The 22,158-nt window shown below is 34.7% G+C and overlaps 2 protein-coding genes across 5 annotated transcripts; one reads left to right on the top strand and one right to left on the bottom strand.

Moving 5' to 3' along the window:
- Positions 1–1,423: 1,423 nt before the first annotated feature.
- cunh19orf44 (chromosome unknown C19orf44 homolog) lies at positions 1,424–6,961 on the top strand. Its single transcript, XM_051104041.1, has 8 exons — positions 1,424–1,699; positions 3,269–3,883; positions 3,967–4,213; positions 4,329–4,405; positions 4,484–4,898; positions 6,266–6,355; positions 6,498–6,664; positions 6,742–6,961. Exons 1-8 carry the CDS (start codon positions 1,595–1,597, stop codon positions 6,829–6,831), a joined length of 1,806 nt encoding a protein of 601 aa, XP_050959998.1. The 5' UTR covers positions 1,424–1,594; the 3' UTR covers positions 6,832–6,961.
- Positions 6,962–6,995: 34 nt separating this feature from the next.
- On the bottom strand, positions 6,996–22,086 carry cherp (calcium homeostasis endoplasmic reticulum protein). Of its 4 annotated transcripts, none has more exons than XM_051104037.1 (19): positions 21,856–22,086; positions 21,124–21,297; positions 20,649–20,684; positions 19,748–19,914; positions 16,449–16,586; positions 16,211–16,362; positions 14,664–14,775; positions 14,463–14,552; positions 14,162–14,375; positions 13,754–13,917; positions 11,236–11,698; positions 10,603–10,844; positions 10,387–10,520; positions 10,206–10,292; positions 8,360–8,506; positions 8,156–8,272; positions 7,617–7,711; positions 7,356–7,541; positions 6,996–7,239 (listed from the first exon to the last, which is right to left on the bottom strand). In XM_051104037.1, exons 1-19 carry the CDS (start codon positions 21,878–21,880, stop codon positions 7,202–7,204), a joined length of 2,781 nt encoding a protein of 926 aa, XP_050959994.1. In that variant the 5' UTR covers positions 21,881–22,086; the 3' UTR covers positions 6,996–7,201. The 4 variants fall into 4 exon arrangements, with proteins under 4 accessions (XP_050959994.1, XP_050959995.1, XP_050959996.1 ...); XM_051104038.1 differs by having other exon boundaries at positions 13,754–13,914; XM_051104039.1 differs by lacking the exon at positions 20,649–20,684.
- Positions 22,087–22,158: the final 72 nt, after the last annotated feature.

The raw sequence follows: 22,158 nt of genomic DNA, 5'->3' as shown, positions 1-22,158 counted from the left end.
ATTTTCTTCATCTGTTTACTAAAAACCCCACTGCAGCGATGCTTAAAATGTGTGAAAACACTTAAGATTGATTTTTATCTTTGTGTAAATTTGCCAGCGTTCAATCTACATCACACTTTCCTTTATTACAGGAAGTCATGGAAATAAAATAGCTGATCTTCAAAATAATTCTGGCCCTGTATGAAAGCCAATATGAGGAAAGTGACATATTGCTTTGATATTAAATTAGATATCTGCTGGTATGTTATATAGTATTGGTTTAAGTCCTATTTGACCTCTGGCTCTTATTGAACTGTTGATGGATTTGCTTTATTTCAGTTTAGAGATTTAGTTTGTGTGGAACAAAAGATAGTGAGTTCATATTTGTGAGAGAAAATGACAAGAAAAAAAAAGGTTCACCCAAAAACTACTGACACACTCAGCAACCAAAAACTACAGATGACCACCAAACAGATCAAACCACAAACACTCCAGCAGATGCTGACTTTTCTCACTCACTGAGCTGAATATACAGGGTGGGCCATTTATATGGATAACCTAAATGGGATGCATTAACGTCCTGTTTACACATTAAAAAAAACTTGTAAATAACTCATAAAAGAATAAAGTTACGTTAAAACCAAGCAGGACTCTCACTTCACTCAGTTTGATGTGATGTAAATGGCCCACCCTGTATACCTTTTCCCTATTTTGTAATGTACACTTTTTTTTTTCGTTTCTTTAAATGAAAATATTTTTTTTGTAATGAATGTACACTTTTTTTTTTCGCTTTTTAAATGAAAATATATTTTTACTTGTGTGTAACTTTGTAACGTTACAAAGTTATTTTTGCGTCGATTAAAGATTAAAGAAGCCAGAAAACACAAAACGTTTTACGTTTAAAAAACGTTTTTGCAACGTTGAAAATAATAACGTTTAAAAAACCCGACATTTGTCCTATTAAATACGCCTGAACGTGAAAAACACGCGTATTGTGTTTTATCAGACAGAGATACAATTCAACTCTTGACAAAACATACATAATAACGCAATAATTATCAAATAATATTAAGTATTTTCTTCATGTCTCATTTGGCATACTTACAGGATGGTTAATTGCGATTGGTTCGTTGTGAAACTTCCCAGCAAACACAACAACGTTTTAAAAACGTTTTTTTTCACGTTGTAAAAAGGTTGTAATAACGTTTTTCCGACGTATTTAATACGACAAATATCGGGTTTTTTAAACGCTATAAATAAGTTTTTTCACAAAGTTGCGAAAACGTTTTTAAAACGTTGGAAGGAGACGTTGTAAAAACGTTTTGTGTTTGCTGGGTTCTTTAATCTTTAATCGACGCAAAAATAACTTTGTAACGTTACAAAGACTAAAAATAGTCGAGGAAGTGAAACCAAAAGACCGTCATCAGCTTCCGGTGACGTTGGAACGCTCGCGACGTTGTCATGGTGAACATGCTTGAGCGTCGCGTTTTCATCGGGGAAACAATCAGTTGTAAACATGTCGATATAAGCTACAACGGTGCGATTTGTTCGGTTTCAACTGAGACGAGGCCTTTTGTGTTTATGTTATGCATGTGAAAAAGCCATCTGTGTCAAGATGTGGAGTCGTGGAGGAAGGAGTTCAGTTCTGGACCGGGCGAAAGCTCAGCTCTCTGGACAGAGACTCTCAAACAACGGGATTTCAAAGGACAAGAGAGATGTGGTTAGTGTGTTTTACACAACTGCTCTAAATCTGACATGGAGTTAAAACGCTGTTTACTTTTTTAAATACACGTTTCTGGCGTTATTGTGCTCAATTCATCACGTTATTTCTTTATAACGTTTTATAAAACAGTAATGTGAAACAACTTAACTTTACGGCTGACGTCACCGAAGCCGTGCACTATTATATGGCTTTAGTGCTAAATAGATATTTAGTCATTGTTTTTGCATACTGTTGTAGGTGTTGTGTCTTTCCCTGGTGAAAAAAAACAGCATATGCTGGTAGGTATGTTTTGATGCTGGAATGCTGGTCCTTGACCAGCTTAAACCAGCATCAAAACCTACCTAACCAGCATATGCTGTTTTTTCACCAGGGCTTTTCTAAAATGTTTACAAATAATGCATTATTTTAATGATGTTTAATGTTAATCTAACAGGGCTATAATAGCAAATAATGAAAGATTTTATTTTTATTTTTTATTTTTTAAAAGAAGCATTAAAGGGATATTTAACCCAAAAATGGAAAATTCTGTCATTAATTACTCACCCTCATGTCGTTCCAAACATGTAAAACCTTTGTTTCTCTTCGTAACACAAGATATGGTTGATGAAAACCAAGAGCTCTCTGACCAAGAACATTGACAAAATAGTCCATGTGACGAGTCCGTAAGTAGTTCAACAGTAATTTTATGAAGCTACAAGAATACTATTTGTGCACAATAAAACTAAAATAACTTTATTAACCAATCTTTCTCTTGTGAAAGAAAATTTCATTTTACTCATCTATTTGCTTATGGAATATTGTGTAAGGGTCTGCTTTATTTAAACCTGCTCTAAGAATGACATAAGAGAAGGGTATCAGGGCCCTAAATATAAAGATTTGAATCTTGGGAGTATGACGTAGCAGAATGTATTTGTCTGACTCTTACTATGTGTGGAAAGTTACCAGTTAGGAGATGTAACCTTGAAGACTAGGGAAGAGATATAAATTGGAGTGAGCCCTCCCTTCTGGGTCGCACTCTGCAGTAACCTGTGTTTCTGTATGACTGTCTTTGCAAAGAATAAATATCTAAAAGACATTTGATTGACTTTGTCTCTTACTTTGGTGAGAGTCGATTTTATTTTGTCACAACACTCTCCAGAGTCACCCTCTGCCTCCATTTTGGACAGTATTGTGACACATGCATCGTTTATGTGCAGAACAAAGCACGCGCATATACCGTAATATTCTCCATAATGGAGCTACTAAAATAAAGTTTTGGTTTTTTGCGCAAAAGTATTCCTGTAGCTTCATAAAATTACCATTGAACCACCAATGTCACAGACTATTTTATTGATGTTCTTGCTACCTTCGATGTTACCTTTGTGGACCTTAAACGTGGTAGGACTCTTGCTTTCTACAGAGGGTGAGAGAGCTCTCAGATTTAAAAAAAAATATCATAATTTGTACTATGAAGACAAACGAAGGTCTTGCGGGTTTGAACAAACAGAATTTAAATTTTTCGGTGAACTATCCCTGTTACATTGTTATTAAATGTTTGTGGTGTTGCAATAACTCTTCTTTACGCAGGAAAACTCTGGAAAATTCATGACACCGTCCAAGCAGATGCAATTCCAGGACCTGAGCGACGTCCTTTCACCATCAGAGAGTGAAAACCAGGAACCTGTGAAGACGACAACATTGGAGAGTTTCACCATGGGTGGCGGGAGCCGATTTCTGAAGAAGACCTCTAAAGATCCCACTGGAGAAAGACTGTCATCTGCTCCTAGAGGAACACCTGCAGAGACAGATGAATTCAAGTTCATACCTCAACGCAGTTCACAAAGCGCAGCTTTGAGCAGACTAGCGCTCATCGAGAACCGCATCAGAAACCAAAAAAGCAAAAGCGACGGCCCCAGCATCCATACAAACCTCTCAGAACCACAAGAGACGCGTTTATCTGTTCAATCCAGCAGCGATCTGAGCATGACAGGGAGTCGCTTTCTAAAGAAGAGGACGGTGTCCACACCTCAAGAGGAGAAGGTTCCTGAGAGAGCGTCTGGTCTGAATGAACGTAAAGAAAGTAGAATCAGTTTAGACAGTGATGAACAGGACATCCGACAACTTCTAGGAGATTCTCTTAGCTTATCAGAGGGTTCCTTGCAAAATGCAGTGAGGCAGAAGAGTCCTCAACCAGTTAAAAAGGTATTAGAAGAGTTAAAAGAGTTGTTTGACCCAAGTTTACTCTCCTTCATGTTCTAAATAGGTACGACTTTCTTCTTTTCCAGTTATACAAGAAGATCAGTGAAAAGTCCACCATACCTTCGCCAACTCCTCAAAGACATAAAGTTCTCAGCCATCAAAGTTTTTCTCCTCCACCCAGCAGAACTGAGTCACGCATGGTCCGGTTCACCGAACATTCAGTGTCCTCTGAAACTGATCACAGTGAGGTTCAGTCTTTGGACGATCTTTTTCCTGTTGCTGCGGCACCTGATTCTGATGATACTCTGAGCGAGAGGAGTGCAGCATCGGATGGTAAAACACCTGTGGATTGACAATCTAGCAAACTTTTAAAACTGTTCTTAACTATTGTTAAATGGAATTGTTCACCAAAGTGTTATTTTTTTTTCCTCTTGATGATTTCCCACAGATTTCAAATTGAACGTAATGACACTGGATGATCTTGCTCCTATGCCTTTTGAAGCAGCTGAAATTTCAAAAGAAAAGGTGCGTTGAATATCATTTCTGAACATAATGTGCATACGTTTTTTTTTTTAAATTGAAAAACATTGTTTTCAATCACAGAAAGAAACACAAGCCAGAACAGAAGATAGAAACAAGAAGTCATCTAACATCACAAAGGTTGCTTCACCACCCGCATCAGAAGAGGTCTCAGCTGACTACGAGAGTGATTTTGAGAGTGAAATCCATTCTGAAACACCACAGAGCGCTAGTGAGATCTCAGGACGTCTCACAGATAAAGACAAAGATGCCTCACTGATTAGTGAGGCCCAGTACAGCTCATACAAATCCCAGGATGGCAACGACGATGACGACTGTACTTTATCACAATCATCATCATCCAGTCACCACTCAGACTCTTCCTCGAGGTCTAGCTCGTCAAATGCAACGGTCACACGCGGCCCTAGTCCTGGCCGTCACATGAAGGAGGTTGCAATACAGACTCAGGCAGATGGACTAACTTACGCATGGTCTTCTGGTAGGTTTACATTATCTGATACTTCAGTCCAGCCAGGCTCCATTTTTTGGGGTGTACATCAGGGTTATATTTCGTTCTTCTTCTGAAAGAAAGGTATTTGGTTGAATCTCACAAAAACCATCAAGTACATGTTTAGGTCATATTTCTAAATCAGATTCTTCGGGGCGTACCTCAGGGTTATAGTTTAGGACCACTTTTGTTTCTGTTCTGAAATAAGTTTCTGGCTGAATTTTACAAAAGCCACCAAGAACATGTCTAGTCATATTTCTAACTTCAATTCTTTGGGGAGTGCCTCAAGGTTATAGTTTAGGAGCACTTTTGTCCTTGTTCTGAAAGAAAGGTATTTAGCTGAATCTCACAAAAACCATCAAGTACATGTCTAGGTCATATTTCTAACTTCATTTCTTTAGGATGTACCTCAGGGTTATAGTTTAGGAGCACTTTCGTTCTTGTTCTGAAAGTAAAAATATTTGGCTGAAGCTCACGAAAAACATCAAATACATGTCTAGGTCATATTTCTAAATCCAATTCTTTGGGGCGTACCTCAGGGTTATAGTTTAGGAGCACTTTCAAGCTTGTTCTGAAAGAATAGTATTTGGCTGAATCTCACAGAAAACATGAGGTGCATGTCTAGGTCATATTTCTAACTTAAATTCTTTGGGGGTGTACCTCAGGGTTATAGTTTAAGGCCACTTTTGTTCTTGTTCTGAAACAAAAGTATTTGGCTGAATCTCACAAAAGCCATCAAGAACATCTCTAGGTCATATTTCTAACTCCAATTCTTTGGGGTGGACCTCAGGGTTATAGTTTAAGGCCACTTTTGTTCTTGTTCTGAAAGAAAAATATCTGGCTGAATTTGCTAAAATCCATCAAAAACATCTCTAGTCATATTTCTAACTTCAGTTCTTTGGGGTGTACCTCAGGGTTATAGTTTAGAATCACTTTTGTCCTTGTTCTTAAACAAAAGTATTTGGCTGAATCTCACAAAAGCCATCAAGAACATCTCTAGGTCATATTTCTAACTCCAATTCTTTGGGGTGTACCTCACAGTTATATAGTCTAGGCCCACTTTTTCTTGTTTTGAAAAAAAGGTGTTAGGCTGAATCTCACGAAAACCATCAACAACATGTCTATGTCATATTTCTTTGGGGCATTCTTCAGGGTTAAGGTTTAGGACCACTTTCGTTCTTTTTTCGTGAAATATGTATTCGGGTCAAGAACACGTCATGTTCTGTTCATTTTGACAGTGTTTTCATGACATTTAGGCACATTTTGCTTCTTATTCCCAATAGTGTGATGCAAAAAACCTTGAAAGACCTGGACATGTTTTTGTGAGATCCACCAATTTATGTTATCAATTGTTTCAGGTATGGCTGCTGTTGGTCCATCAATTGGCATGACGTACGTGGACCCCACCCCAATAGCCAGTCACACAGTCAGCGCTGAAGCCATTGAGAGTGAGTATACAATATAAACTACATGCTGAACCTAAAAAACATGAACATCTCAAGTCGTTATTATAAAGAGTCAGAACATTTCAGTCACTGAGAAAATCTTTTTCCTACTAGTTAAAGTCATCATTATCTTCCATGCTAATAGGTTTGACAGCATACAATCCTGCCGTTTTTGCACTCAACGACATGTTGCGGCAGCAGTTGGCCCTCACGAGAGCATTCATTGACTCCACTAGACGTCACTACACATCAGTGATCGAGTCACTGGAACCTGCAGACTACAAATACACCACACTAGAGGAAGCTAAAGAGGTGAGAATTTGACAAGGAATGAACATTATATATCATAATCTCTTTACTGTTTGCTAACAAAACTTTTTTTTTTCTAGTTTATTCATGCCCACAGACCACCCAAAGTGAGTATTGAAGATGCATTAGAGGAAGTTCTACAAGAAATGAGAGACTATCATTACAGCTGACTGAACATTATGGATGCATCATCTATAGATCAAAAACAGCCAACATTTTTTTCAATCATTGTTCATGCAATAACATGCCAAAATAAACCAGCATTTTTTAGTACCTGTTTGTTGTGCTTCTCGTCAATCATTTGCATAAATGAAATGTTTATATAAACACCTGCCCTTTTTAAAACGTCTTTATTTTGCTTGTACAGAGTCTCAGGTTAATCAAAGGAAACACTTGCGATGACACTTACACTTCTGAGAGTTACAATATGATGCTTGGATGCATTTCACTACAAAAAGGAACCAAGGGCGAGATAAAATGTCCAAACGAATGTGAAAAACAGCTTTATGACATCTACAGTAAAAAACAGACCATGGGTAATCACTCTGTGCTGGAGGGCTCCTGGGGGTCTCTGCTTACTGAGGACGAAAAAGATAAAAACACATTCATACTTGGTCATAATTAATACTAAGTATAATACTTAAGGTGCATCAATATTAGTGATGTTAGTCCTGTGCTTTAAAAACACCAATACCTTTTTCTCGTGCTTTCATCCTTGCCACGAAATTGTAGCTTTTGTTTCGCCTGTAGTTCACATACGGGTCGTCCAGCGGTACTCCCACTCCTTTATACTGGTCCCACTTGTCCCGGATGTCTCCTCCTTTGATTGGGTCTTGAATGCCCTGTTCTTTAGCGCCAAGACCTCCTGATCCACTCCAGCCTGCAGGATGAAAAGAAAAAGATTTAGCGCTGGATCAACAGAGGCTGATTCATACAGTGTTTGGTGATCACTTACCCATCTTCATGAGCATCTGATGGCCCTTGTTTTCTTCGCCCAGCCTGAGGTCGACGGGTAACGCAGCAGGGCCTGAACCCAAACCAGATGTGGAGCTGTGAAGAGACCATTTCGACATAAACGCCATGTTTAATTGCAATTTTGCTTGGATGGATGTTGTGAAATTTATTAGATTAAATAACCATTAAGCAAAATATACAATTTTTTATGCATTTATTTTAATAAAAAAAAAAAAAATTCAAGTTCACAAAATAAAAAAATGTAACTTGCTAATCATGACATCTATCTGACAGACTGCATTTAAACTTTAATCTTTAAAAACTACTTTAAACTTCATATTATTTCAGACTTGAAACCATTAAAACTTAAAAACTTTTAAAACATTTTGGTCCAGCTTTCTCAAGCCAACTTACAGTTTGTCTTGACAAACGTATTTATATATATATATATATATATATAAAATAAAAACGAAGAACAAAAAAGTTCTTCGTTGGTCAAATGCAAACTAGATTTGGAAAACAAAAAGCAGATCTACTCACGGTGGCGTCGGACTGCGTGATTTTGCGGCGTGGCGGCGCTTGTCTGGAGATCGTGACCTGGAGCGAGATCTAGAGCGGGAGCGACTTTGGGACCTGGATCTGGAGTGACTCCTGCTCCTATGGGAGAAAGTCAAAAAATGTGTTCAACAACTTCCTGTGGCTGGAAAAAAATGGTGTGAATATCAGCTATTTTTTTTGGGATACCTGGATCGAGATCTGGAGTAGGAACGAGAACGAGAGCGGGATCTGGATCGGGATCTGGAGCGAGAGGATTTGGAAGACCTGGAGCTGGAGCGGGACGTGGATCGTCCTCGGCTGCGCGACCGACTGCGGGAGGGACTCCCTCTAGAGCTGCCCAAAAAAAAAAAAAAAAAAAAGTCACATGAATTTTTAGCAACGAGGAAACAATGGGAATGATTTTTGTTTTGTCGCATCTGAATTCCAATGTTATTTTAGTATACAGTATTAGTAGTACGTACATGTTTATTAATATTCTGAATTAGGTTTCAGTTTATTATTTTTAGTTTTCATTTTAATTAGTTTTAAGTTTTATTCATTTTTTTTTGTCATTTTTATTAGGCTTATACATATATATAGATTTTGTGTCAGTTTTAGTATTTTAGTATATCAATATAGTATTTAACAATATTGAAAAATACATGATTTTTTCAATTAAATTTTACATTTAATATTTTAGTAGTTTTAGTATTTTTAATAACTTTCAGCTTTCATTTTATTATTAAAATGTTTACCAATTATGTTCTATGTTCTGTTTATATATATATATATATATATATATATATATACACACACACATATATACACATATATAGACAGATAGATAGATAGCATATTATGTCAGTTTTAGTAATTTTAGTAAACTATTAGCATTTTACTAGTCTTGTTTTGTATTTTCCGTTTTCAATTAAATTTTTGTTTTACATTTTTTTTTTAAATTTAGTATATTTATTTTTATTTCAGATTAGTACGTTTAATATACCATTATAGTATTTAACACTAGTTAAACTAATAACACTGTTTTTTTTTTTTTTCTTCATCTTTCATTTAAATTTTAGTTTATTTTAGTAGTTTTAATATTTTTTAAAAATAACTTTCAGCTTTCATTTTAATTTTAGAATTTTTAATTATTTTATGTTCTGTTGTTTTTGGGGGGGGGGTTGTTTATATTTAGCATATTTTTATGTCAGTTTAAGTCATTTTATGCTATTATAGTATTTCAATAGTCTTTTTTGAATTAAAATTTTCTATTTAATTTTAGTTGTACTATTTTTTTTTTATTGAGTATATTTTTATTAGATTAGTAAGTTTAGTTTACAATTATAGTATTTAACAATATTAAAAATACACTAGTTTTATTTCCTTAATCTTATTTAAATTTTAGTTTTAATATTTTAGTAGTTTTAGTATTTTTTTTTTATTAATTTCAACTTTCATTTAAATGTTTACATTTTTACCAATTAAGTAATGTTCTCTTTTTTTTATTAGATTTAGCATATTTTTATGTCAGTTCTAGTAATTTTAGTATACTATTATAGTGTTTCAATAGCCTTTTTTTTTCATTTTCAGCTTTTAATTTTAGTTTTACAATTTTTTATATTTAGTATATTTATTTTTATTTCAGTTTAGTATTATTAATATGTTGAATTAGGTTTTCTTTTCATCTTGATTTTAATTTTAGTTACACAAATGTTTGTTGCATTTTGTTAAATTAGACTTCATATTTATTTTTTATTTTAGTTGTAGCATTTATTAATATTTTAAATTATTTTTTGTGTTATTTTCCTACTTTCAGCTTTTATTTTAGTTTTAATAATTCTGTTGAGTGTTCTTGTAATTGTTATGAGTTTTTTTTTTCTTATATTTAGTTTGTATTCCAGTTTCAGTCTTAGTAATTTTAGGATTTCAACTTTATTTACGTTGCAGAAGCCAACATTTGTAATTTTTGTTCATCATTAGTTTTATTTCAACCAACAAAATGTTTTAATATTGTCAGTTTTTATTAGAATTTAATAAAGAGTTTATTTCTCACCTGTTGCGTTTGTCTTGTTCCTTTTTCCGCCTTGCTCTCATTTTGGCCCGGAAGAACTCGTACAGACCGTTCTGTTCCCAACCCTCACTGGAAAAACAATCATTCTCAGTCATTACAACTGAAGTATTAAATAAAAATGACCAAAAAAACTACAAACCAACAGCAGTCACTTTGGCATCACCTGTTTCTGGGTCTGTCATGGGACGGTGGGCTGTAAAACGCCTCTACCGCGGCCAGCAGCCGGTCACTGGGAGGCATCGGAGGTGGCAAACGAATGTCTTTGGGGTCCAGAGGCTTATAATCATGATCTTCAAGCTGTTATCAAACAGAAAGTATAAAATTAAAATGAGACCGACAACCGCCTACTTTCCCATCTGAAGTCGAATGTAAAAATCACCTTGACAAGCGGCGCCATGAGTCCTGCTGGTAGGTCAAAGTAGGGTACGTTGGGTACCAAGCTGGGGTCGTCCTGATTGACGTGAGATGGGTTTTGCCGCCGCATGTGTGGCGCCTGACCGTTAAAGCCGTGAGGAGGCGGTCCAAAATCAGGATGCTGGTTCCCACCCCACGGAGGAGGATCAGACATCCCGGGAGGAGGAATCCTCTGGTTCGGGTGGTGATGAGGAGGCGGACCGATCTCTGATACGAAAAAAATATATATAATGTATGACTTGGAAGCAAAGAGTAACCTGGAAAGTTTAGTCCTACTTATGCCAAGTCTAAAATTTCAGCATGCTAGGCAAAATATTAATATTAATGTTTAGGTTTTATATTTTCAGATTTTATTTTTTGTTTTAGGTCTTATGTTATTTTTACATATTTTTATTTTTTTGTATTTCATTTCTGTTTTAGTAGTTTAGTAATTAGTAATTTTGGTATAGTAGTACAGCATTTATTAATATTTAGAATTAGGTTTTATTTGAGATATTTTAAGTTTTCATATATTACCATTACAATAATTGTAAAATAGATCATTAAAATAACTAGATCATTAAAGTAGTTTTCACAAATAGAAATATCAAGGTCTCACCTCCAGGAAAGTCTCCCTGTGGGTAGTCGAACCGGTGCGGTGGATACGGCGGCCGTTCAAAGTGATGCCGTGGAGGAAACTCGTCCTGCATGAAGCGTGGCGGGAAGCGTCCGAAGTTGTGAGGTGGTGGCGGTTGGTTGAACGGCGGCGGCTGTTGGTGTGGAGGGAAGGGCCCGCGGAAATGTGGCGGACGCTGCATGCGGAAGGGAGGCTCCCTTTGGCCCCACGGCGGCGGCTGATCTGGCTGGTTGCTCCATGGCGGTTGGTCGAACTGGCCGCTCCAAGAGGGCGGAGGCTCGTTCTGGCTGCTCCAGGGGCCTGTGGGGCCTGTGGGGCCTCCGGGGCCTCCGGGGCCTCCGTCCCGAGGGCCGCTCCAGTTGGGGTCCCGCTGCTCATTCCACATGCCCTCGTGGCTGTTCCAGGGCGGGCAGGGGGGCGGGGCTTGAGACGGGTCAAATGGCGGCTGGAGGCGGAAACAATGAATAGATTAGTATCAGTGCTGGCTTGAATATTTAAATAAGTAAAAAACACTTTTTTTTTTATTTAAAGGTCATTGACAAAGAAAATGCTAGAATTTTTTTTTGTTTGCAATATACATCTATTTGATTTTTATTTGGAAAAAAAAAAAATATCGGTTACTGATTTCAATTGACGTTACAAAAATTTGAATTAATAACAATATTACACTACTTTTAGATTACTCTTACTTCTGACCTAATTACGGCAGCATTTTTATGCCACGTTAAAAATAAAAACTAACATTATGAGAATAAAGTCTAAATGGTTTGAGAATAAAGTCAGAATTTTTCGAGAATAAGGTTGAAATATTGTGAGAATGAAGTCGGAATGTTTTGTGAATGAAATCGGAATTTCAAGAATATAGTCGGAACGTTTTGAGAATAAAGTCGGAATGTTTCAAGAATACAGTTGAGATATAGTTTGTGAATAAAGTTGGAATATTTTGCAAAAGAAGTCGGAATGTTTAGAGGAATAAAGTCAGAATGTTTTGAGAATAAAGTCGAGATATAGTTTGTGAATCAAGTTGGAATGTTTCACGAATGAAGTCAGCACGTTTCAAGGATAAAGTCGAAATGTTTTGACAATAAAGTCGAAATAGAGTGAGAATGAAGTCAGAATGTTTCGAGAATATAGTCAGAATGTTTTGTAAATAAAGTCAAGATATAGTTTGTGAAAACAGACGAGGTATAGTTTGTGAATAAAGTCGGAATGTTTAGCGAATGAAGTCAGAACGTTTCGAGTATAAAGTTGGAACATTTCAGGATAAAAGTCAGGAACGTTTCAAGAATAAAGTCAGAATGTTTCAAGAATTAAGTCAAGATATAGTTTGTGAACAAAGTCGGAATGTTTTGTGAATGAAGTCGGAATATTTCAAGAATATAGTCGGGATGTTTTGAGAATAAAGTCAGAATGTTTCGAGAATAAAGTCGATATACATTTTGTGAATCAAGTCGGAACGTTTCGCGAATAAAGTCAAAATGTTTCAAGAATACAGTCAGAATGTTTGTGAATAAAGTCAAGATATAGTTTGTGAATACAGTCGAGGTATAGTTTGTGAATAAAGTCGGAATGTTTAGTAAATGAAGTCGGCACGTTTCGAGGATAAAGTCGAAATGTTTTGAGAATAAGGTCGAAATATTATGAGAATGAAGTCAGGAACGTTTCAAGAATAAAGTCACAATGTTTTAAGAATAAAGTCAGAATGTTTTAAGAATAAAGTCGATATATAGTTTGTGAATCAAGTCGGAATGTTTCGAAAAAAATTCGGAACGTTTCGAGAATAAAGTCAGAATGTTTCTAGAATATAGTCAGAATGTTTTGTAAATAAAGTCAAGATATAGTCTGTGAATACAGACGAGGTATAGTTTGTGAATAAAGTCGGAATGTTTAGCGAATGAAGTCAGAACGTTTCGAGTATAAAGTTGGAATGTTTCAGGATAAAGTCGGAATGTTTCGAGAATACAGTCAGAATGTTTTGAGAATAAAGTCGAGATATAGTTTGTGAATAAAGTCGGAATGTTTAGCGAATTAAGTCGGAATGTTTCGAGTATAAAGTTGGAACGTTTCAAGAATAAAGTTGGCACTAAAATGCCACCATAGTTTATCAGATTGATTTGAATAGGATAATCTTGTTCCATACTGATATAAAATTACCAAGAGAATGAAAGATATTTGTTATCAACAATATAAAAGCTGGTTTGTGAAGGAACTGCAAGGATTCGCAAGTTGTTTAAATCAATAATTCAATCATAAAAACGGAAATATAATTTAACAAAGTGACAAAGCAGTAGGCTTTTTTTTAGAACGAAAAATTAAAAAGATTGAAAAACTTAACGAAAAATCTGTTTTTAACAATTTAAATGCCAATGAGTGAGTGAAATGTAATCAATAAAATAGTACCACTAATCTGATTATATGAGCATTTTAAAACATAATCTAGTGTAATCAGTAATCGGCTTAGTATTAATACACAGATTTTGAAGCATTTTTTTTCACTCACGGGTTGTTGCGGGTTCCATGATGGCATGTTGTGCTGTGGATCGAACCAGCCGGGTTTAGAGGAGGGAATGTCGGATGATGCTGCCGGGTTCGAGTCTGATGGTCGGCTCTGAGCGCCTTCATAATCGCTGGGTGGAGGACCGGCCAATGGAGGCTTCAGATCTGCTGATGACATAAAGAAAAAAAACATCAATATCGACATCACGAGTCAAGAATGAAATCATAATTAAGAACAAATATCATATATAATCAGAACAGACAATGCGTTTTTTGTCTATTTTTGTGAAGCACTGTGATCATACAGTGCCTTAAGAAAAATTATAATATTTTAGATATACATAATAAAAATATTATATTATAAATACAAAGTAATAATATCAATAAAATATATATTGTTTAAAGTTATTACCAGGCTGAGAGGTCAAGGGCGCTTGTGTCTTCACTTCAGCATCTGCAGGTGTCAGCTGACCGACAGCAGCTGCGGCTGCTGCTACCGCCGCCGTTTGCTGCTGTTTCAGATTGTTTACAAACTCTTCGTGTTGCGTCTTCAGTGTCTGGATCTGCTGCTGGAAGGCCATCTGGACGGGCTGCACCACCGGGGCATACTCCGTAATGAGCGACGCCTGGAGCAGACACAATAGAGACGTGATGAGAAACACATCCTCCAGATTTAACTACCAAACAAACAGGTCTGATAGCATGAGCCGTACCTGATACTGTCCGAGACCCAGAGCTGGACTCTGAAGCTGCTGAATGGTGATGTCGTCAAAGTAGCCGTTCTTCTCCCAAAGTTGCAGCAGCTGAAAACATGAAGAACAATGGCTCACTTTCGTGCTAGAAGTCAAATTGACACTAAATCGACATTAAAAAAAGAGCTGCAAATAGGAAGAAATGGGGATGGATGATCTTACGCGGGTGATTTTTTGTTGCTTGTCTTCCTCTACAGCCAGGAAGCTGGTGCAGTAAATGGGAACCACAACCTTCTGTAGAGCCGCCAAAAGATCCCTCTGATTTTTCCTCTGACTGTGGAGAAAAACAAGGGTTTGCTCAATAAAATGCCATAAAACACAGCTTTCACTTTCTTAATATGGGAAGTGAATATAACAACTCTTTATTTTCTAATAATCTTTTAAGTTTGGAGCTTAAATTTTAAGTGAAATTGTAATGAAATTACATGAAAATTAGGCATCATGAATGAATGAATTAATTAAGAAATAATCTTTTTAATTAAATTACAGACCAGTCTTCTTGTTCTCATTAACTAAAACATACATAAAAAAATCTTTTTTTTTTTTTTTTTAAATTTCTGTTAGTTTCAAAAGCAATTATTATTAGTTCACAGAGTAAAATTACTAAAACTAAAATGGAAATTAATAATAAAAACCAAATAAACTTATATAATGACAGAACACAACTGCAGTAAACTAAACAAAAAAATAAAATGAAAACAGAAAATATAAAAACATAAGAGAACTCGCAAAAAAAAGTGAAAAAGCAGCATCACATTACTTTAATTTATGATTAAGTTCTTCTTAAGTTAAATAATTAAAATCACAGCTAATAATTAACTCAAATTAAAACTAATACAAAAAATGTTAACTGAAATAAACAACATCAGAAATCTTATTTCAGTTAGTTTTCAAGGCAACATTTTTAGTTTTTATTTAGTTTTTGTTTAAGCTTAAGTACTAAAATTATTATTACTATAATTGAGACAAATTAAAAACTATATTCAATATTTATTTAATATAACAAAATTGTACTTTAACATTAAAAATAACATAACCATTTTTTAAATATAACAGTATATATATATATATATATATATATATATATATATAACACAATTATAATGTAGAAATATTTGACAATATATTGTAAATATTTTAAATTACAAAAAGTACAAAAAGAGAAAACAACATGAAATTGCTATTAAAATATGAAAATATAAAATCTAATTCAAAATATTGATGTTATAATACTGTCATCAAATAATAATGATACTAAAATAACACTCGTCAAACAGCTTCAAAAACATTACATTGTGACATTAAAAAAAAAGTTAACTGAAATAAAATAAACATTAACTGTATTTTTCCAAATTCAAAAATTTTCATTTATTTAAAGTACTAAAATTATTAATACTTTAAACAATATTTTTATTTTATATTACAAAATGTATTTTAAATATTTTTAAATAACCTCTTTCCCATTATAACTGTGTTAAATTTGAAAAAATTTGAAAAAAGCTAAAAAAAAAAAAAAAAAAAAAAAAAAAAAAAAAAAAAAAAAAAAATGATATTAAAATATAAAAACTAATTCAAAATATGAATGTTATGCTTGAAAATATACTATCATAGTATAATGATATTAAAATAACACTTCCACAGCTGATTTAAGTATTCAAAAGCATTATAATGTTACATAATACAACTCAGATGAAAGCTCTGTGTCTCACCAGTGATGCAGGACGTCATTGGTCAGATAGATGAGATGCAGACGGAGCTCGAAATGCGCTGCATCTGCAGTGATGCGGTTTCTGAGATGCGACGCCATCAGCTCGCAGTGCGGTGGGGTCTTAGCGTTACTGAACATCCAGTTCTTACCAGCCTGAGAACCAAAAATAACCAAAAAATGACTAATCTGAGACATTTCAGACAGAGCGGTGGTGAGAGTGGCAGATTTTCAGCTCGTACCGATATGGCGTCTTTGGTGCAGGTGTCTATGATGGGCTGGAGCAGGTTGTCGAACTCATTCATGTCCAGCTGCGTCTCCACCAGCAGTTTCTGCATCTGCTGCTCCATCGCCAGAGAGATGGCGGCCGTCACCTGCTCCTGAAACCCCAAAACACACATTTATTTAACAATATATAAAAGTTCAAAAGTTTGGTTTAGTAAGATTTTTTCTACATTGATAATCAGAAATGTTTCTTGAGCAGGAAATCAGCATATTAGAATGTGACACCAAAGACTGGAGTAATGATGCTGAAAACTTCACAAGTTACATGTTGAACCAGTTAGTAAATTTTGTAAACAAACATTGATGTTGGCTTGACAAAGCCATGCTTGAAATTTTGAAACATGTTAACATGTTGCTACCATGTTTTAACACTTCGCTAGTATGTTTTAGTGTTGTTAGCGTTATTTAACACATTGTTAGAATGTTGCTAACATGTTTTAACCTATTGTTACAATTTAACATGTTGCTAACATGTTTTAATACACTGCTAGCACATTTTAAACATTGCTAACATGAATGAACAGATTACTAACATGTTTAATATGTTGCTGGCATGATTTAGTACATTGCTAACATATTTTAACATTTTTCTAGTCTTTTACCATGTTGCTAACATGTTTTAACATAATTGGTAACATTGTTCTATCTTGACTTAAAACATTTCTTGCCTGTTTTAACACATTTGCTAACATGATTTAACACGTTGCTTGCATGCTTTAGCATGTTACTAGTATGATTAAACACTGCTAACATGTTTTAATGTGTTATTTAACACGTTAGCATTTATTCAGATGTCACTGACATGATTAAACACACTGCTAAGACATTGTTTACATGTTTTAACATGTTGCTAGCATAATTGTACATAATACTAACAACGTTGCTGACATGACTTAACATTACTAGCACATTCTTGCATTTTTTTAATATTTTAACATGTTGCTAACATGTTTTAAAACATTGCTAACATGATTCTAATGTGATTTAACAAACTGCTAACATGAATTAGCATGTTGTTAGAATGATTTAACACACTTCTAGCCTGTTTTAGCATGTTGCTAACAATTGAACATTTTGTTTTTGTTTTAGCATGTTACTAGGATGATTTAACACACTGCTAACATGAATTAGCATGTTGTTAGAATGATTTAACACTGTTAACATGATTTAACACACTGCTAACATAATTTAACATTTTGTTTTTGTTTTAACATCTGAGTAGCATGATTATTTATTGTTTAAGCACATTACTAACATGATTCTTACATGATTTAACACATTGCTAGCATGAATTAGCATCTTGTTAGAAAAATTAACACAATGCTAAAACACAAGTTTTAACATGTTAACATGATTTAACACATTGTTGCTTGCATGTTTTAGAATGTTACCAATATGATTAAACATTGCTAACCTGATTTAGCATGGTGCTACCATGATTTAAGATGTTAACATTTAACAAAGACGTTAACATCACAGGTTGCTAACATGATTTAACAAGTTAACATGATTTAACATGTTGCTTGCATGTTTTAAAATGTTACCAACATGATTTAACACACCGCTAACATGTTTTAGCATATTACTAGCATGTTTTACATGAATAACATATTGCTAACATGATTTAGCACATTGCTAACATGATTCCAACATGATTTAACGCATTGCTAGCATGAATTATCATGTTAAATCATTCTAACAACACACTGCTAACATGTTTTGACGTTAACATGACAGAACACATTGCTACCATGAATTAACATACTGTCCTAGGACAGTTGTTAAACTTTGCTAGCAAAAGCCAGCCTAAATAATGTATTTAATGTACAAAAATTGACCCCCTCAATGAAAGTCTATGGAACTTTTTGTAGTTTTGATTTAGTGTTGTCATAGTTCATAGTCCATAGTTAGGTCATAGTTATTTTATCTATTAAAACAAAGCATTTCATCCACCCTTTAAAAAATAAAAAACAAAACAATAATAATCACATGCAAGTGCCACTACACAGGATATTGTGAACAAGTAACAAGCCTACAGGTATGTAGAGATCTTTGCTATATTGGTAAATCAGCTTAAAGGATAAAGCTAAATCTTATATCATGATATAGTACATTTATTTCACAACAACAATTTATATAATGACAGTCATTTTTTGTCATTTTATCTTTATTAATAATAAAAAACCTAGATGCAAGTAACAAACTAAAGGACAACTACAATAAACCAAAGACACAAATGAAATAAAGAGGGATGAAATCTGTTTTATTTTTTCCTAAATTCCATTTAAATTTTTCTAGACTCTATTTTAATGGTTACATTAAACAAAATGAATCAAGATGCATGTATAATTAATTGAAATCATGAAACTTGCAGAATTCAGCAGCAATTTATTACATTTTTAACAAAAATTACATGATTTTAAGGCCCTATGAAAAACATTTTATTTTCCTCCTCAAATTCAGTTTTGTTTGTGAATCTGTTTTCCATCAATTTTCTGGATTCTATTTTAATAGTTTCATTACATTTTAATAATCAAAAGCATGTCTAACGAATTTATAAAGGATAATTAGATTTGATAAAGATTTAATTTATTATAGGCCATTTCTTTTTTTTTTTCTTTGTTGTGTATTTACAGTTTTCTGGTAAATAAATTCTGGTAAATAATTTTTCTGGTAAATATTCCTTAAACATTGTGTTAATAATATTTTTATTATTTGTAGTAGTACCATCTTTACATTAAGTAATATATTAATATATTTCTGACTGTCAAGTTAAACCAAACTTTTATTTTGATGGGTTGCTGTGAAGACCTTTAGGGTCTTCATTATATGACGACAGTGTTCTGCAAATGAAACGGTAAAATGCTCATGAAGTGAATCGTACCATTTTTTAAAAGCAGGGTACCGCGATACTTTTAAAGTACTGGTATATCGTGCAACGCTATTTTGTTTGTTCATTTTTTTTTTTTTTTTTTCAAAAACCATAAGTCTGGTCATTTGGAAAAGTTACAGCAACCTGAGTCAGACCAGTCTGAAGGTCTGACCCAAGTTTGGTGGTTGTAGATTCCTACTAAATTTAGTCTCAGAAGATGAAACAACAGCTTAAATAGTAGATCAGTAGGTTGGCTTTGTCAAGCCAACATAAATATACTCAAACAGAACACCGTTCTTTTAAATTGTAATAATATTTCAAAATATTACTGTATTTTTTTGGTCAAATAAATGCAGCCCTGGTGTGCAAATGATCTTGACGCACCTGTCTGAGGCTGAGCAGGTGTTGCTCCTGCTGCTGGAGGTTCCACTGGCTCTGCTGGATGAGCTCTTCCATAGATGGCGTGGTTGGCGGGATAGGCGGCGGCGGGAGCATTGTCATAGGCGCAGGAACATCAGCGACCTCTTTCCCCGCAGGTTTACAGAGCACTGCTAAACACAAGAACACACGGACACAAAAACCATCAATTTTACTGTACTCCGAAACAAACATCTGCTTGCCAGTGCGTCCAGATCTGATGGATGAGAACGAACGATCACACTGGAAAGCTCTACTGAAGGAAACGTGACTCTTTTGAATGGACGTTCCCAGAGCGAAGCCATTCAGATCAGAGAAACATGCAGGAAATCACTCATGCTCATTTGTTCCCCTCTGATTTTCCATGTCTGGAGAGAGTTGCATGAAAAACTTGGGAATACAGAAACATTAAGCTAGGAAAGCATGGGGATATGACATACTAAAACTGACTGCAAATCAATTACAGAACCCAAAGAAAAACTGCTCGCTTGTGGCTTCCTTAAGCTGAAAATGAAACTGAAAGTTTCAGTCAAGATTTACACAGAATACTTGTATTTGCAAACAAAAGTAAACCAAAAATTAAATCAAGCTGCACAAGTTCAGATATCATGTATGCAGTAAAAAAAAAAAAGGGTGGGGAAGTAACATTCGTAGCTTTAAAGGAATAGCTCAACCAAAAATGAGAATTTGCAGTTTTTTTTAAGTTTCAACCCATTATACAGGTTGAAGTATGTCTGAGAAAACTTAAGCCATAACATAATCTGACAAATTAAGTATAAAAACAAAAGTTTCAAGCACTAATGATGCAGAAGAACTTCATGAATACCAGGAAAAATGAAACATTTCTGATCATCGGTCTAATAAATACCTTCCATTTTATATTCATCATCAAGAGGGGCAGAATCTATAAAGGAGAGAAGCACACCTTAAAGACGAATACATACACAAAACAGCTGTCAAACAGGCAAATTTAGCTGTAAATTTCCATCACACAAGCCCTGTGTTAGTAGCAGGGTTATTAGCGATACCTAAAACTAAATCTAAAAACATTAAATCACTTCTGTTAATTAAAGCTGAAATAAAATAAACTTTAAATGTGGAACTTACAAAAAAAAAAATCAGTAAAAACTAAAACTGAACTAAGCCTGAAGTAAATATAAATTAAAATATATTTAAAAAAACAAATAAAAAATAATACAAATGTAAACAAAAAATAAAATAAAATAAATAAAAGCTCAGTCAAAATGTTAAAACAAACTACAAGACAATATAAATAATATTAAAATAACACTGGTTAGCAGAAATAAACGCGACTTATGCTCTGCAGCGGTTCATTCACGTACGCTGCTGCTGTTCGATGGCCAGTTTGTACTTGTAGTAGCCGAAATATTCCCCTCCGAACAGAAACGAGAACTTAGGGTTGTCCTTCTGCTTCTCCATGGTCATCTTCTCAAACTCGGGTCCATTTCGGGCGACAAACTGGGCCAGTTTGTCAATGACATTACGCAGCTCTTGATCTGATGGGAAAAATCAAATAGAGAGAGAAAAAAAAATACAATACACAAAATAAATACATAATATTAAAAAAAATATATATATATATATATGTATATATATGTATATATATATATATATACACTATAGAACATTTTATATAGTATTATTTTTAATGAATATTAGGAATTATTTTAAGATATTTTAAATGTTAAACATTTGCTATCTTTCTCAAAGCATAAGAAGCTTTCAGACATTTCCTTACACATCTTTTTGAGATGACAGCCATCGCTAATACCGACTGTCCACAGTTTTATTATAGTATGATATTTTTACTAGTATTGGTCACCATTGACATCTACTGTAAAAGCTTTATATACAGAATGTCATTGAACCTGCAAGCGATTTAGCAACTTCACCTGCCATCCCATCCACGCTAGACAGTCAATATAAACTAACCAGCATGCAAAGGCTGACTTTGTGTGTCATTTGTGTGTTTATTGGTGTCATTTTGATGTAAATAATGCCAGTTCGTTCGCGGTCGCGCTGCAGTACGATCACGCGCGCAAGTGCACTCTTACCTTCTGGCGGCGTTGAAATATCCATTTCTCTCAGGATTACTCACTATTATCAGTCCCGTAATTCATTTAACACATGACACTGAGGCGCGAAACAAAATAACTCGTTTTAAAAGGGTGCGACCATTATATCGGCATGGGTTTGTTGTGTTTTAGTTCAGGATGAAACGACGGGAAACTGAATCTTGACGACTTCCTCCGGTGCGTGAGGTGCGCATGCGCTCTGGTGACGTTGGGAAGGGCCGTGACGTCTCAGCGTCGCCTACTGTTCGGAGGCTATTACGACAGTTGGCATCTGATTGGCTC

The sequence above is a fragment of the Labeo rohita genome, unplaced genomic scaffold (assembly GCF_022985175.1).
Source record: "Labeo rohita strain BAU-BD-2019 unplaced genomic scaffold, IGBB_LRoh.1.0 scaffold_62, whole genome shotgun sequence".
NCBI lineage: Eukaryota > Metazoa > Chordata > Actinopteri > Cypriniformes > Cyprinidae > Labeo > Labeo rohita.
Note: the sequence above shows the minus strand (reverse complement) of the source record. Positions and strands in the feature narration are given on the sequence as shown.

Bases quoted from the DNA above. Each gene is read 5' to 3' on its own strand.
- cherp (XM_051104037.1), bottom strand. From the start codon at position 21,880: ATGGATATTTCAACGCCGCCAGAAG. The intron at 14,376-14,462 runs GTACGGCTCATG...TGTCTGCTCCAG, and splicing joins TGGGTCTCGGACAGTATCAG to GCGTCGCTCATTACGGAGTA. The intron at 7,240-7,355 runs GTATTGGTGTTT...TTTCGTCCTCAG, and splicing joins GATGAAAGCACGAGAAAAAG to TAAGCAGAGACCCCCAGGAG.
- cunh19orf44 (XM_051104041.1), top strand. From the start codon at position 1,595: ATGTGGAGTCGTGGAGGAAGGAGTTCAGTTCTGGACCGGGCGAAAGCT. The intron at 4,406-4,483 runs GTGCGTTGAATA...TTTCAATCACAG, and splicing joins CTGAAATTTCAAAAGAAAAG to AAAGAAACACAAGCCAGAAC. The intron at 6,356-6,497 runs GTGAGTATACAA...CCATGCTAATAG, and splicing joins CAGCGCTGAAGCCATTGAGA to GTTTGACAGCATACAATCCT.